The 14,547-nt window shown below is 54.0% G+C and overlaps 1 protein-coding gene across 1 annotated transcript in view; it reads right to left on the bottom strand.

Annotated features, from left to right (window-relative positions):
* LOC129638166 (uncharacterized) overlaps window positions 1-14,547 on the bottom strand; it is a 154,118-nt gene that overhangs the window by 20,132 nt on the left and 119,439 nt on the right. Inside the window, exons 50-56 of the mRNA XM_055562730.1 lie at window positions 14,189-14,396; window positions 11,087-11,253; window positions 9,602-9,714; window positions 8,515-8,596; window positions 4,942-5,079; window positions 2,338-2,512; window positions 76-197 (exon numbers count right to left, since the gene is read on the bottom strand). Of these exons, the coding sequence (XP_055418705.1) occupies window positions 76-197; window positions 2,338-2,512; window positions 4,942-5,079; window positions 8,515-8,596; window positions 9,602-9,714; window positions 11,087-11,253; window positions 14,189-14,396 (1,005 nt within the window). The remainder of the gene's footprint in view (window positions 1-75; window positions 198-2,337; window positions 2,513-4,941; window positions 5,080-8,514; window positions 8,597-9,601; window positions 9,715-11,086; window positions 11,254-14,188; window positions 14,397-14,547) is intronic.

Consider the following 14,547-nt stretch of genomic DNA (forward strand, 5'->3'; position numbering starts at 1 on the left):
GCAGGGCAGGGCCCCGAGTGTCCCACTCAGGCCACAAGGTGGGCTTCCCAGATCCCCTTCCAGCCCAACACCTACCTGGTCCTTGCCGTCCCAGCCCACAACCAGGTCATCCTGGTGACGGCGTGTTGAATGCTCGGAGGTCAGGCGGAAGCTGCAGTGCCGTGGCAGGGGCAGGAGCAGCAGGTGGGTGAGCTCCACTGGGCAGGGAGGGGCGTACAGGGAGGGGGGGCATCAACTTGAGGCCAAGAGGGTGCCAGGCACCACTTTGGGGCCACACACGCACGTAATCTGCACAAAATTCAGAAGCTGTCCCCTCACTTGGTCCCCATGCCACTCAACAGTCCATCAGCGTCCCCATGAGAGCCCCATTCCAGGACTTCTGCAAGAAGCCTTGTATCTCCTCCATCAAGAGGTGGAATTTGTTGCCCTGGCCCTGGAACCTGGGCTGGCCTCGTGACTGGCTTGTAGAATTTGGCGAAGTTGACACTGCAAATCCCCAGCTTTGGCCTTAAGGCCTCAGCTCCGTCTGGCTCTCTGGGACCCAAGCCCAGCCATCATGAGATTAAACACAGGCTGGCCGGCCGGACGCTGACACCACACAGAGGAGAGTCTGGATGTTTCAGCAGAGACTGTCCCGGACTAGGCGACAGCCAACCAGCCCGCGAACAAGTAAGAAAGTGCAGCCAAAATCAGCAGCACCACCTATCCAAGTTAGGGCCTGACCCTGATGCATGAGCAAGACCAGAGAGCTGCCCACAGGCTCGTTAGCAGTGATGAATTCTTACTACTGTAAGTCACTGAGTTTGGGGTCATGTGATACACAGCAGTAGCTGACAGATACGCCTTCGGATATCACTCTCGGGCCCCTCACACACATGATTACCCCGGCCACTTTGAATGCTCCACACCCGCCTGGTCACACTCAGCTGCCCTGTGCTCTCGTTCCATCCTGGGGTACAACACAGCTCATTGCTGAGGCCTCACGGCCTCCTTGCCCTCGATTTTCTTCCTTCGTCTCTGAAGCCTGAGTCCAGCTGCCCTGACCTCCGGCACTGTCTGACTCCATCCCATAAGGCCACCAACTGCTCCTGCCTTCCTAGACCCCCCGACTCCGCTGCAGACAAAGACCACCTTTGAACCCTCTTGAAGGGGGCTGTCACTACATGGACGCTGGGGAGCTGTGCCCAGAGACAGTGGCTCTAAGCTGGTTCTCAAGGCGTCATCTGGTCACCAGTCCAGGAGCACTGACCACATGCAGAGCCGCAATCCCTCACTCCCTCTGACCCTGACCCGCTGGTTTCTGCGCTCAGTAACCACACAGCAGGGTCCACAGGCTGCTCAGCTCATCCATGGGCCCCCGAGCGTGCACATACTCACATGCGCACACACGGGCATGCACAACAAACACTGCCTTGACGTGCTGAGAATCCTCTCTTTTTCTCTGCTTTGCAGGGCACACATGTGGCAACCCTGACCCCAGGGAACCCCACTGGGCCACCCAGCAAGCCGTGCCCGCCCCGAGCCAGGGTCTGCACTACGTCTCCCACTTGGCAGGCCAGCAGGTCCGTTTCTGCTCTGTGTACGCAGACTCCTCAAACACAAATTGACAGCCTGTGTGTCTGCATGGCCCTTGGGGATGGGGCTGTTTCCTGGAGGGCCTCAGGGGGTCACAGGTGCCCTTGCTGGGGCCACACTCACCTCCTTTGCCAACCCGCAGTCTGTCAGCCTCAGCTTGCAAGCCCTCGGGGATGCAGGGGGTTGCCACATTTTCCACACGCTAACCTTGCCCTCTTGTCTTATCACACTCAGGATAAACCTCAACTCCTTGTCAGAGGCTGAGACCCTGTGTGTCCTGGCTCCCCTAACGTCTCCCACCTCATCTCCTCCCCTCTGCTCCTCCCGTCAGTCCACTCCAGCCACACTGACCTTGCTGCTATTGTTCCAGCCACAAAACCTATTCCCACCCCAGGGCCTTTGCACCTGCTGTTCCTCCTCTTCCGCCCATGATGATCTCCCCAGAGCTTCACCTTCTTGTCACTCGGGGCTCAGCTTGAAAGTCACCTCCTGAGACAAGCCTTCCCAGACCACCCACCTGGAGGAGCTCCACCCCCTCCATCCCCAAAACCAAACCCTGCTTGTTTTTATAGGCGTTCTCACTCCTGGAGACACTCTGATGTTATCTTGTTCAGTGTGTGTCCCTGCTCAGAGCCCGCATCCCTGAGATCTGGGACCTGGGCCATCCTGCTTCCCAATGGACCCCCAGTGCCTGGGATAAGCGAGCACTCAGTGATGATGCTCTGAGTGAATAGGTGAATGTGTGGCACCTGGGAGACTCACCCTGCAGACCAAGAGTCCCAGCGGGCTTGAGGAAGGGCATGGAGAGGCTCCCATTGAGGCGCCCCTTGAGGGCCACGCCCTGCCCGTCCCACAGCACCACGTGGTGCAGGACTTGGGTGCCACGGGCTCGCTCGTATGAGGTCTGAAGGACCAGCTCCCCAGGAAGGGCGTGGAACTGGGGAAAAAAAAGATGGAGCTGGGTCACTGGGGACCCCAGCTCATGTTCCTGCTGAGGGTAGCAAAGGAGAGAAGCTTTCAGAAAAGGAAAGACAAGAAGCAAAGCTCTAATTGTTTACCGAGCTAGTAGATAACATAACAGAGTGGAGCAAGGGGGTGGAAGGGCTATGACAAACCAGAGGCTGACGCCCCCTGTAAAGAGGACAGCCGCAACTCAGCTCCACTTCCAAGCTGTGTGGCCTTGGGCTAGTTCCCAACCTCTCTGAACCTCAGTTTCCTCGTCTATAAACTGGGGTAAGAATAATAGTGCTGACTTCAGTGAGACAGGGGGAGTGATGTGCTCAGCTCAGGGCTGGACCCATGGACGGTGCCACGAGGGGCTGCTGTGGTTGGTAGAAGGATTTCTCAAACATTGAATGAGCTGGTGTGATGTTCCTGACCCAGGGCTGGGGGTTGGGGGACAAAGATAACCAAGACTGACCGTGGCCCTTCAGGGACTCCAGGCTGGTAGGGAGACAGTCACAGAATTAGGAAATGATGGGGCAAGGTGACAAGAGAAGCCATGGAAGATATTCAAGGGGGAAAGGAACACAGAGGAAGAGGCTGCTTGGCAAAACAGGGAAGGGCATTCTAGGCAGAAGGAACAGCCTGTGCGAAGGCTCAACAAGGGGCACTCTCCCTGCTGTTGGGTGCCACAGGAGGATGGTGGAGGAGACTTTCAGGGGAAGGAAGGGAGTTTACTCTTAAATGTCTCTAAAGCCCATCACCACTGCCCCCATCTTGGTCCAAGACACCATCATTCTTGAGACCCTCAGTTCAGTTCAGTCACTCAGTTGTGTCTGACTCTTTGCAATCTCATGGACTACAGCACACCAGGCCTCCCTGTCCATCACCAACTCCCAGAGTCTACTCAAACTCATGTCCATTGAGTCGGTGATACCATCCAACCATCTCATCCTCTGTCGTCCCCTTCTGCCTCAATCTTTCCCAGCATCAGGGTATTTTCCAATGAGTCATTTCTTCACATCAGGTGGCCAAAGGACTGGAGTTTCAGCTTCAGCATCAGTCCCTCCAATGAATATTCAGGAGTGATTTCCTTTATGATTGACTGGCTTGATTTCCTTACAGTCCAAGGGACTCTCAAGAATCTTCTCCAACACCACAGTTCAAAAGCATCAATTCTTCAGTGCTCAGCTTTCTTTATAGTCCAACTCTCACATCCATACATGACTACTGGAAAAATTATAGCTTTGACTAGACAGACCTTTGTTGGTAATGTCTCTGCCTTTTAGTATGCTGTTTAGGTTGGTCATAGCTTGTCTTCCAAGGAGCAAGAATCTTTTAATTTCATGGCTGCGGTCACCATCCACTTGAGACACTGCTCATGGCTTACTCACAGGTGCCTCTGCTGCCCTCTGTAGGTCACTCACTACACAGCAGCCAGAGGAGTCTGAAAGCACCCTTTGGATCAGGTCCTCAAAGGCCTCCAATTTCAGGGAGGATACAATCCCAACTCCTCTCTGTGGCCTGACGCACCCTGTATGATTAGATTCCCACTCCTGCCTGCTCCTTCCCCCTCACCCACTCTGCTCCAGCACAGTGGCCATTCCTCAAACGTGCCAACGTCATTCCTGCCCCAGGCCCTTTGCACGTCTTATTCCCTCTGCCTGGAAGGCCCTGTCACCAGGTTTCCAAATGGTTAACGCAGGCTAACTCCATTGTCACCTCCTTAGTGGGGCCTTTGCTGGCCACCTAAACAGCTCCCCGGTCATTCCCGCTCACATCACCCCATACTGCAGGCAAGTTCTTCACCATCTGAGCCACCAGGGAAGCCCTTTTCTATAGTAGGTATCAGCATCTGGTATATTTTTCTTATTTGATTTTCTTTTCGTTGTTGATCAGTCTCCCCACTTGTGGTTGTTTCTTAGTCTCCAAGTCGTGTCTGATTCCTGCGTGACCCCAGGGACCATAGCCCACCAGGCTCCTCTGTCCATGGGATTTTTCAGGCAAGAATAGTGGAGCGGGTTGCCATTTCCTTCTGCAGGGGATCTCCCTGACGTGTCTCCTGCCCACGTCGCTGATGCTTTGCAGTCGCAGTCTCCCCACTAGACTACATCCGATGAGAGGATGGACTCATCAGTCTGCTCTAAGCAACATCCCCAGCTTCTGGAACAGTGTCTGGCCTGGCACCTAGTAGATGCTCAGTAAATAACATGAAAGGGAGGGAGAGAGGGAGGGAGGGGGGAAGGGAAGAAGGGACATTGAGACCGGCTGAGAATCCATTCCAGCAAATTTTGCCCACATCAAAGCCCTGCCTTCAGTGGATCCTCCCAAGAAACTGGACAATTCCTCTTTTCTCAATGGGCTGCCCCAGGAACATCTCCCCGTCCCCCCGCCGCCAAGCCTGCCCTGGCCTCCTCCACGCACCTGGGGGAAGGTCTGCTCCAGCTTGATGATGTTGGTAAGGATGTTCTTAGCAGCTGTGAGCCTGGCGCCCATGTGGAAATGATGCTCCTCCACCATCAACACAAATGTGCCCTCGGCTCCACCCTCAGAGTATCGTAGCTGGGTCAGAAGGAAAGCAAGGTGGATTTCCTCAGCCAAGTCTCTGACAGAACATTCAGGAAGGTGCTGGAAGTAGTCTCTGCCTCCCAAAGCCCCCAGACTTAAAGACCCACAGCTCCCTGGATGAGATGCATTGGGATGATGTGAGGTCCAGGGAAGATCCCCTGGAGGAGGGCATGGCAACCCACTCCAGTATTCATGGACAGAGGAAACTGGTGGGCTGCAGTCAATGGGGTCGCAAAGAGTCAAATATGACTGAAGCGACTTAGCACGCATGAGGGTCCTAAGCTCAGGTTAGACCCCCAGGTGTGGCCAGGACAAGCATCTCCCATGCCATTCATGCTCTAACACTGACTTGCAGGTGGCGACCAGCCTGCAGCAGACAGGCATTCTAATTATCACTGTAAATGGGAGGGGGCAGTCTGGAGCAGAGGACGGCACGCAGACGGTGCATCAGACAGGCCGGGACCCAGTTCTGGCTCTTCCAAGCATGGGGTGAGTGACCTCTAGCTAGTTCCGTACCCCCGAGGACTTCACTCTCTAACCAGATAAACTGGGATGATGAAACGCACTGTATTAATGTGTTGATATGGACCCTATGTGAAATCATGTGCTCATTTCCAGGCTGGTTGAAGAGCAGAATCACTCAGGGCACACGCTAGAACTATAGACTCTGGGCCCCCACCTAAGACCTGTAAAAAAGAGAGCCTCTAGAAACTGGGTCAAGAATTGGTATTTCTAAGACCTCTCCAGAAACATCATTAATTTAGTGACTCCCCTGTCAAAAACGTCCAACCTGAATCACACCTTACACAAGCAATCTGACAAATTCAAACAGAGCATTTTTGCAAATGATTGCTTGGACACTGCAAAATCATCCACACGAAAGCTTTCTTTCTTTTTAAAAATTGAACTATAATTGATTTAGAATATTGTGTTAGTTTCAGGTATACAGCTTCAGATTCTTTTCCATCATAGGTTATTATAAGATACTGATTACAGTTCCCTGTGCTATACAGTAAATCCTTGTTGTTCAATACAGGAGTTCTTCTTTAAGGTGGTTAATGATATGAAATGTTTAGGGGGAAGTATATCAGTATCAGGAACTTACTTTGAAATGCATTAAAAATTAAGATGGGTGGAGAGCTGTGTGATAAAGTAAAGTGAAATATGAATGAAAAAATCCAGGTGACAGGTATATGGGTATTCACGAGGAAGGTGTTTGAATCTTTCAGTGTCTGAAAAATATAATAATAAAATGTTAAAGGAAAGAAAAGTAGGTGGTAGGAAGAGAATCGCTAGATGGGGGTCAGTCTTTGCGCCAAATTCAGCTCACTGCCTGCTTTGTAAATAAAGTTTTACTGAAACACAGCCAAGCCCATTTATTTACATATCGTCTACGGCTGCTGTTTTGTTACAATGCAAAATTGAGTAGTGGCAGCAGAGAGAGTATTGGGTATAAAGGCTAAAATATTTATTATCTGGCCTTTTACAGTAAAAGCTTGCAGACCTCTGTCCTAGATGTTAAGAAACTAAAGAGACAGGAGAACTGAATGCCCGGGGTGATCTTGAACTGCACCCCAGATTTAAAACAAACAAAACAGCTCAGAAGGACCTTATTGAGAAAGCAGAATTACTGCTCAACTGGGAATTTTTATGATGAGCTGTATACTCAACAACGACATTATGTCACATGTTAAATTTCCTGAATTTGGTAATTCTACTGTGTTATACAAGAAAATACCCTTGTTATAGGAAACACCAGCTGCAGTATTTATGAGTAAGGACATGCCTCCAGAAACAGCTCAATATTAGTCACAGTACAAAAATATGTGTGTGAATATATACAAGTATATAACCTATGTAAGTATAAATAGAAAGACGTGGCAAGATATTAAGACTTGGTGATATAAGACAAATACCAGGGATGTTCGTACAGCGAGGTGACTGCCGTTAACCCTGCTGGATGATATATCTGAGAGTTGGTAAGAATGGTACAAGTGAACCAGAGTCGCAGATGCAAGAAAGAAACTTACAGTTACCAAGGGAAAGGAGGGATAAACCGGGAGGTTGGGACAGACGTATATGCACTGCCAGAGATGAAATAGGGAACTAGTCAGAACCTACTGTATGGCACAGGGAACTCTACTCAATACTCTGTAGTGACCTTATACGGGAATAAAATCTAAAAAAGACTGAATATATGTATATGTATAACTGATTCACTTTGCTGTACAGCAGAAACTAAATGTGTAAATCAACTATATTCCAATAAAATTAATTTTAAAAAAGAGAGTGAAGAGATCCTGTTGTCATCACAAGATTTTTTTTTTCCCTTTTCTTTTTCTCTCTCTCTCTGAGATAACAGATTTAACTAACTCTTTACAGTCATTTCACAGGAGATGCAAGTCAGATTAATGTGCTGTACACACTAACAGTGCTGTACGTCAATTACATCTTAATAAAACTGGTGGGAAAACCAGTTGGTAAATGGTCACTGCCCTATAGTAGCTTTTCTATAGGTTGGAAATTATTGAAAAGAAATATTGGGGAAAACTAAGAGGTTCCCTGAATGATGGTGAGTGAAGTCTGCAGAGCTCTGAGATTATGTGTGAGGTGCTGGTACGCAGCCTGGCACACAGTAGGTGCTCTATAAACAAAGTCAGCCTGGGCCAAGGCCGGTGGGGGTGCTTTTTACAAAGCTGGGTGGCTGGCAGGATAAGGAAGCGGCCAGCTGGTGTGTGTGTTCACTCATCCACTCATCCATCCATTCATTCATTCCCTGTCTCTCACTAAGCACCTACTATGTGCTGGGCCCTAGGCCAGGTCCTGGGCACAGCTTCCAGGATCTCCTGCTTTGGGGAGGAGAAGCAGACAGGAACAAACAGTGGCAGCACCAAGGGAAGGGGAATCGCGGCTCTCACAGGCCCTCCTGTCCACGCCCAGAGCGGATGCCTGAGACAGCGATATCCCGGGGTTCCAGGTGAACACGGGACTTGCGGATACAGGGCAGGAAGCCATGCAGAGGCTGTGCAAAAGGCAGATGGGGCACCTGGGAGGGGAGGCTGGCTCAGCTCAAAGGCTGCATCATCTGATCCAGTACTCAGAAGCATGCCAGGCTGGGGGGAGGCAGTGCCAGGCACTGGTGGGAGGCAGTGCCAGGCACTGGTGGGCAAGACTCCGCTGGCTCCTGGGGGTTTCATGGGCCCCATTGGGGGCTGCAGGGCTGGCCCAGGAATGTAAACCCAGGCCTGTTTGGGAAACCTGGAGCCAGGGGTTTCTGAGGGTGGCCCAGCAGGGCCTGCTGCAGGCTGGGGGACACATGTGATGTGTTAACACTCCGCAGTGGCGGGGCCAGCCTGCGCGGCCCCCACCCGCCCCGGGCAGGGCATCTGGAACCAGTTAGGGGCTCAGGGGTGGCCGGGACATGGTTACCTTGGCTGAGGTGGAGGCTCTGCTGGGGCAGCGGCCGAGGAGGACGGGGAGGTGATGCCGGCCGGAGAGCTGCAGCTCTTTGCTGGAAGCAAAGAAGGCATGAGAGGCCTGGCTTGAGGGCGCCCTGTGCAGGCCAGGTCGGGACCAAGCCAACTGCCCCAGCAGAGGGCTGGAGACCCAGAAACATGGCAGCAACCCAATGAAGGGCTATTAACATGCCCGGAGGCCTGACAGCCGTGGGCTGCAATGGTCAGGGCTGCAGCGACCCGCGCTTGCATTCCAGCTTGGCCTCCGCCTGGTCCTGGCACGGTGGGCAAGTGCCTCCATCTCCCCTCCAGCACAGGGGCTGGGTGGTACTCAGCGGCAGGTCTTCTGTGGGCCCACCCATGGGGCCTCCTCGCTTTGGACAGCGAGCTTTAAGCCTGGCCCCCTCCTGCAGCCCTGGGCTCACAGCTCCCCCCCTTGCCTCCTCAGGCCTGGCACTCACGGCTCCCCATTGCCACCTGCCCAGGGGCTGCCCTGTCCGGGGGTGCCCCTACACCACGTGTGCCAACCTCAGCACGGCTGACACCGTGGGCCACACCAGTCATCGTTGTGGCCTGACCCGCGCATTACAGGAGGTCTGGCAGTAGCTGTGGCCCCCGCCCGCGAGAAGCCGGTAGACCCCCCTTCCTGGCTGTAACAACCGGACCTTTCCCCAGACACTGCCCAATGCCCCCGGGTGAGAACCGCTGGTCTATATCATTACCAGCAGCTTCCTCATCGCCCTCCATCACCTGGAGCCTGGTGACCCACCTGACTTCACGGCACCCCAGAAGGTTCCCAGACTGAAGAGCCATACTAGTTACTACTATTCAAGGCCTGGGATGCATTTAGCTTGGGAGAATAAGAACTCCTCATTCGTATCCTGAGCCCCAGAGGTCAAAGATGTTTTATTAGCTGTGTGACCTCGGGCAAGTCACTTGGCCTCTCTGAACTTCCCTTGCCACCTCTGTGCAGTGGGGCTGTGGGTCGGGTGCTCAGCTGAGGCCTCTCCCTCACCCATTCCTCTTCCCCTGGGGCCCCCAGAGTGTGGCAAAGCCCTCACCTGAGTGCCTGGTTGTGGCCTTGGATGTTGAGGACCAGGCTGGTTTGAGAATCGCATGTCAGCTGCAGGGAAGAATGCATCTCTTCCTTTTCCCAGAGCTCCCGGAACAAGAGCTGAAGAGGGAACAGGACGGGTTGAGGGTGGGGGGGGGACAGGCTGGGAGGTGGGGTGGGGGGCCTGAGGACCCTCACATTCCTTTCCGCCCACCAGCCTGGCAGGGCAGATGCCCATCAGACTCGGCCCCATCTGCCCACCCTTGGATGGTAAGGACCCCTGGGCAGGCCTGGCCGGCTCTCTCACTGCAGCCCAGGTTGCCAGCCATGGGTCCCCAGTGTCCACCTGTACCCCAGACATCGGCAAAGAGCCGGCATCCTACAGACCTCCCCACCATCCAGGCTAAGGGCAGGGAAAGGGGATTCAGATGAAATGCTGCTCAGCTGTGGATCATGGTGACTCAGACCCTCTGTGGGAAAAGTGACATTCTGGGTCCCTGGACTCCGGGAATTGCCCCTCCTCCCACGGCAGAGGGGAGTGAGGGGCAGGAGGATTGCCGGATAGCCCCAAACAGAAGGCTGGAAAAGAGACTTGGATGTATGTGCTCCATGGCTCATGAGGGAGAGGGAGGGCCCCACTAAGCAAGTTGAGTTCACACCAAGTGATACTGGCCCACTGCATGGGGACTCAGCACAGTTCCTGTCTTAGAGGGTGTGGGGGTGCATCTCAGGGAAGGACCTGGTACCAAGTCTGAGCCCCTGTTTTGATGCCTACTTGCTACATGACCTTGGGCAGGTCACCGAGAGACGGACCTGTGACCCGAGAATGCTGATGACTACAGCGGCCAGCATCACCGGCAGCATCAGAGAGGCAAAGGCTTCTGAAGCATCGGCTCGAGCCACACACCATCCCAGGGGCATCACCGGTACTGACTCGCTCCATCCTCACAACCCTCACATTAACAGTACCAGTATTATCCCCATTTCACAGATGAGGAGACTGAGGGCACAGAGGGGCTAAGGAATCTGCCCAAGGACAGCTAGCAAATGACAGAGCTGGGACTGGCCTCCAGAGATGGCATGCATAACAGCTGTGCTGCTCTGCCTCTTACTGGGTGTTAGGAGATAAGCCAGCGCATATAGGACCCTCAGAACAGTGCCAAGCATGCAGTAGGTTCTGTACAAATGCAAGCTGGGCTTTGATTCTGATTAAAAGGCGGAAGCGTGGAAAGGACACAGGACCAGGAGCTGGAACGCAGGTGCAGGAGCCCATCCACACTGGCCCCATGGCGGGGAGCACCGAGGCCACTGGTTACAATTATCATCATTATTAATAAAGCCTTTGCAAACTGTAAAGTGCTGGACAGACACAAGGCAAGACCATTCGCATCAAGTGTGCACACAGTGGTCCTCTGCCCCTGGGAACAGGATGGGCATTGACAGAATTAGCAGGGGAGTCTGCCCCTGCCTGGGCTGGCCACCCACGCCTCACCTGGCTGGCAAAGGGCAGGCCCAGCCTCCGGAGAAGAGGTGCCGTGTGGCTGACATTCACCACCAGCTCCAGGGGGCCATTCACTGGCCGGGCCACCAGGGCTGCCGCGTCCATGCTGATCCCATCGTCCCCACCTCGGAGGACCACACGGGCCTGCGTCTGGGTCTCTAGGGACAGAGAGTGGCAAAGGCTGCTGGGAAACGGGGTTCATTTCCCTTTCCAGTTTAGGGTCGCACCCTGTGGATACCAGTGAGACTGACCTGGGCGAGCCTTTCACCTCTGAGTCCGTGACAGCATCAGTCGTGAGGCTCCCCCCGTCTTGGCCTGGCCAGCTCCTCCTCACTGGGGTCACCGCTGCTATGACACCTCCTCCGAGCAGCCTCCCCTGACTGCCCCTCTAAAGTACCTCCCAGCCCGTCCTGCTTCCTCCCTCGCCAGAAGGTCAGCTCCATGAGGGCAGGACCTTTATGTATTTCCTTCCCTGCTGTGACCCCAGCACTTAGTACCACCCCAGACACATCACAAGTGCCCAGAACCTAATGAGGGAGTGAACAAGCCAATGATGCTTTTCTCCAGGGTTAATACAAGATCAAATCAATATCAAATGATACTGACCTGCAGCTTGCCTGGCCCAGACAAGGGTCTGCACCCTCCCCCAGCATGTGCGGGCATCTCTTCCAGTCCCCTGCCGCCGAGCTAGGCCACAACTCAGCTCAGCAGACAGAAGAAACTCCTCCACCAAAGGAGATTCTGGGATCTCGCCCAGCCCCATCACCTGGGAGGCCCTCCTTGGCAGACAAGGACAAGCTGGCAACTCTGAGCCTCAGTTTCCTCACCTACAGCGTGGGCATAGGCCACCACCTCAAGAGACATCGCCAAGATGAACTAAGATAACACAAGTGCGTGCTGGGCACACAGTAGGTCTCATGAAGGGTCTGTCTCCTTCCTTTATTATGCAGTGTTCACCCATGTGCACCCACTATGTGTGGGGCACAAGTGGAGAGTGAACACACATCCAAGGGGACTCAGTCCCCTTGTGCCTGGGGAGGTTCCTGATTGTGGGGACACCAAGAATGTTGATGGGCAGAACACGCCCCCTGAGAGATAGCAGTTGGGGGGGTGAGAGGCCACCGTGGCTGAAGGCCAGCACCCCAGGCCTCCTGGCCCGGGAACTGGGGCCGTAGGGGATCATTCCTGGGACACCTGTCCCATCACTGACCCACCACAGCCCTGACAAACCCTTCCTCAGAGCAGTCTGTGAGACAGTCCCCTGTCTGATCCAGGCGCCTGCTCACCCTGCAGGAGGCTGAGAACCAAGGATGGAAGAGTTTGAGGCCAGAAGAGGACCATCCAGGAGACTTGGGGCCATGCAGGGATCCTGATCTCTGCCATCTACACGGGATGGCGGGGGCGGGGGTGGATCAGAGGGTGGCTCTGGAGTCATGCTGCCTGGATTCATCATGAGCCAGCTGTGTGGCACCGGATAAGTGACTCAACCTCTCTGAGCTTCTGTTCCTCCCCTGCAGAACGGGGATGGTGCTACTCACCACTCCCTCATATCTGTTCACTCAACAGATGATTAACTGATCACCTACTATCTGCCACTCTGCAAACAAAGAGTGGAGTGTGGGGTGGATGGAAGGTGGGAAGTGAGAAATAAGAATATTTAAGAAGTGAGTTACACAGCTTGTTAGAACAACAAAGTCTGGGAGAGAGGTGGGGAGAGCTGGAGGGAGAGGTGGGGGTGCAAATAAATAGGGGGAGAGGCAAGGCCTCAATGAGGAGATGACATTTGAGAAGTAGGTGGTGAGGGACTGCTTCCTGGTTTCTCCCACAAGGAGTCATGTGGGGAAGAGCATTCCAGGCAGAGGGAACAGCCTGTGCAAAGGTCCTGAGGCAGGAGTAAGCCTCATGTGTTGGAAGAATATCAAGGAGTGCAATGAGCAGGGGCCAGGAGAGAGGTCAGAGGGTCTGATGACCCAGAGGCCCCACTGGGGGCTTCAAGCGTCCCTTGGTGTGATCGGGGTTGTCGAGCAGACTCACTGAGCTATGTACTGAGAGCTTGCCTCAGTGATGACATACGCGGTAATCACTCAATCAATGCCAGCTCTTGGGACTTCCCTGGTGGCCCAGGGGCTAAGACTCCACAGTCCCAATGCGGGGAGCCTGGGTTTGATCCCTGGTCAGGGAACTAGATCCCACCTGCTGCAACTAAGAGCTCGCATGCTGCGACTAATGATCCCACGTGCCACAGCTAAGACCCAGTGTGGCCAAATAAACAAATAAAAATAAAATTCCTCATTTAAAAAAAAACAAACCAAACAATAACAAAAACACTGACTCTTATTACTGTTACCTTCCCTTCTTCCTCCAGTATGGGTTAAACTATTTCCCCTTAAAAATTATGTTTGAAGCCCTAACTCCCAGGACCTGTGGATGCGCCCTTATTTGGAAATAGGATTGGTGGCTCAGTTGGTAAAGAATCCACCTGCAATGCAGCAGACCCGGGTTCAGTCCCTGGGTCGGGAAGATCCCCTGGAGAAGAAAGTGGCAAGTCATCTTGCCTGGAGAATCCTATGGACAGAGAAGCCTGATGGGATACAGTCCATGGGGTCGCAAGAGTTGGACACAACTTAACGACTAAACCACGAAGCAAGCCAAGGTGAGGTGCCAGGTTGGGATGGGCCGTAATCCAATGGCTAGCATCCTTACAGAAAGAAAGGCAGAGACTCGGGGGCAGAGACCAGGGTTATACAGCTGTAAGTGCAAGAATGCCTGGGGCTACCGGGAGCTGGCAGAGGCCAGTAAGGGTTGAATCCTAAAGACTCTGGAGGGAGCATGGCCCTGACCACACCTGATTTCTGACTTGCGGCCTTTAGAAGTTGGGAGAATAAATTTCTGTTGTTTTAAGCCACCCGTTTTATGGTACGTTGCCTTGGCCACCCTGGGAAGTGAATACCCGCTCCTTTAAGAACCAGGTTCCAAGGCCAAGGGCATCCTGGTTAGCCCTGGAACTCAGGGTCACGCCAGGCCTGAGGCTGGCGGGCAGGTGTCGGTGTAGGGGGGCCGACTCCCGATCCCGGGCAGGGTCCGCCGCCTTACTCTGCATCTGCAGCTCGGCGCCGAGGCGGGCCTCTCCCGGGAACCCCGCCTGCCGCAGGGCCCAGCTGTTGTGCTCGCTCCAACCAGAGAACTCCAGGCGCCCATCGCGGAGACGGCAGCTCACGGAGTAGTTCAGAGATGTGGACCCTGAGGAGACGCGTCCTGAATTCTCAAAGCCAGAGCTGCTGCTGGCAACATCCACGGAGACCTGGAACAACACCCAGGAGACACCGGACCACCCTGAGCAGAGAAAGCCAGCCTGGCCCAGCGAGGACCCGCTCGCCCAAACCCTGGGGTCTTGTACCATCCACACCACTGGGGTGGGAAGAACCAGGGCCCTGAGAGAGCAGGATGGAGGA

This window comes from Bubalus kerabau, chromosome 23, assembly GCF_029407905.1.
Source record: "Bubalus kerabau isolate K-KA32 ecotype Philippines breed swamp buffalo chromosome 23, PCC_UOA_SB_1v2, whole genome shotgun sequence".
NCBI classification, from domain to species: domain Eukaryota; kingdom Metazoa; phylum Chordata; class Mammalia; order Artiodactyla; family Bovidae; genus Bubalus; species Bubalus kerabau.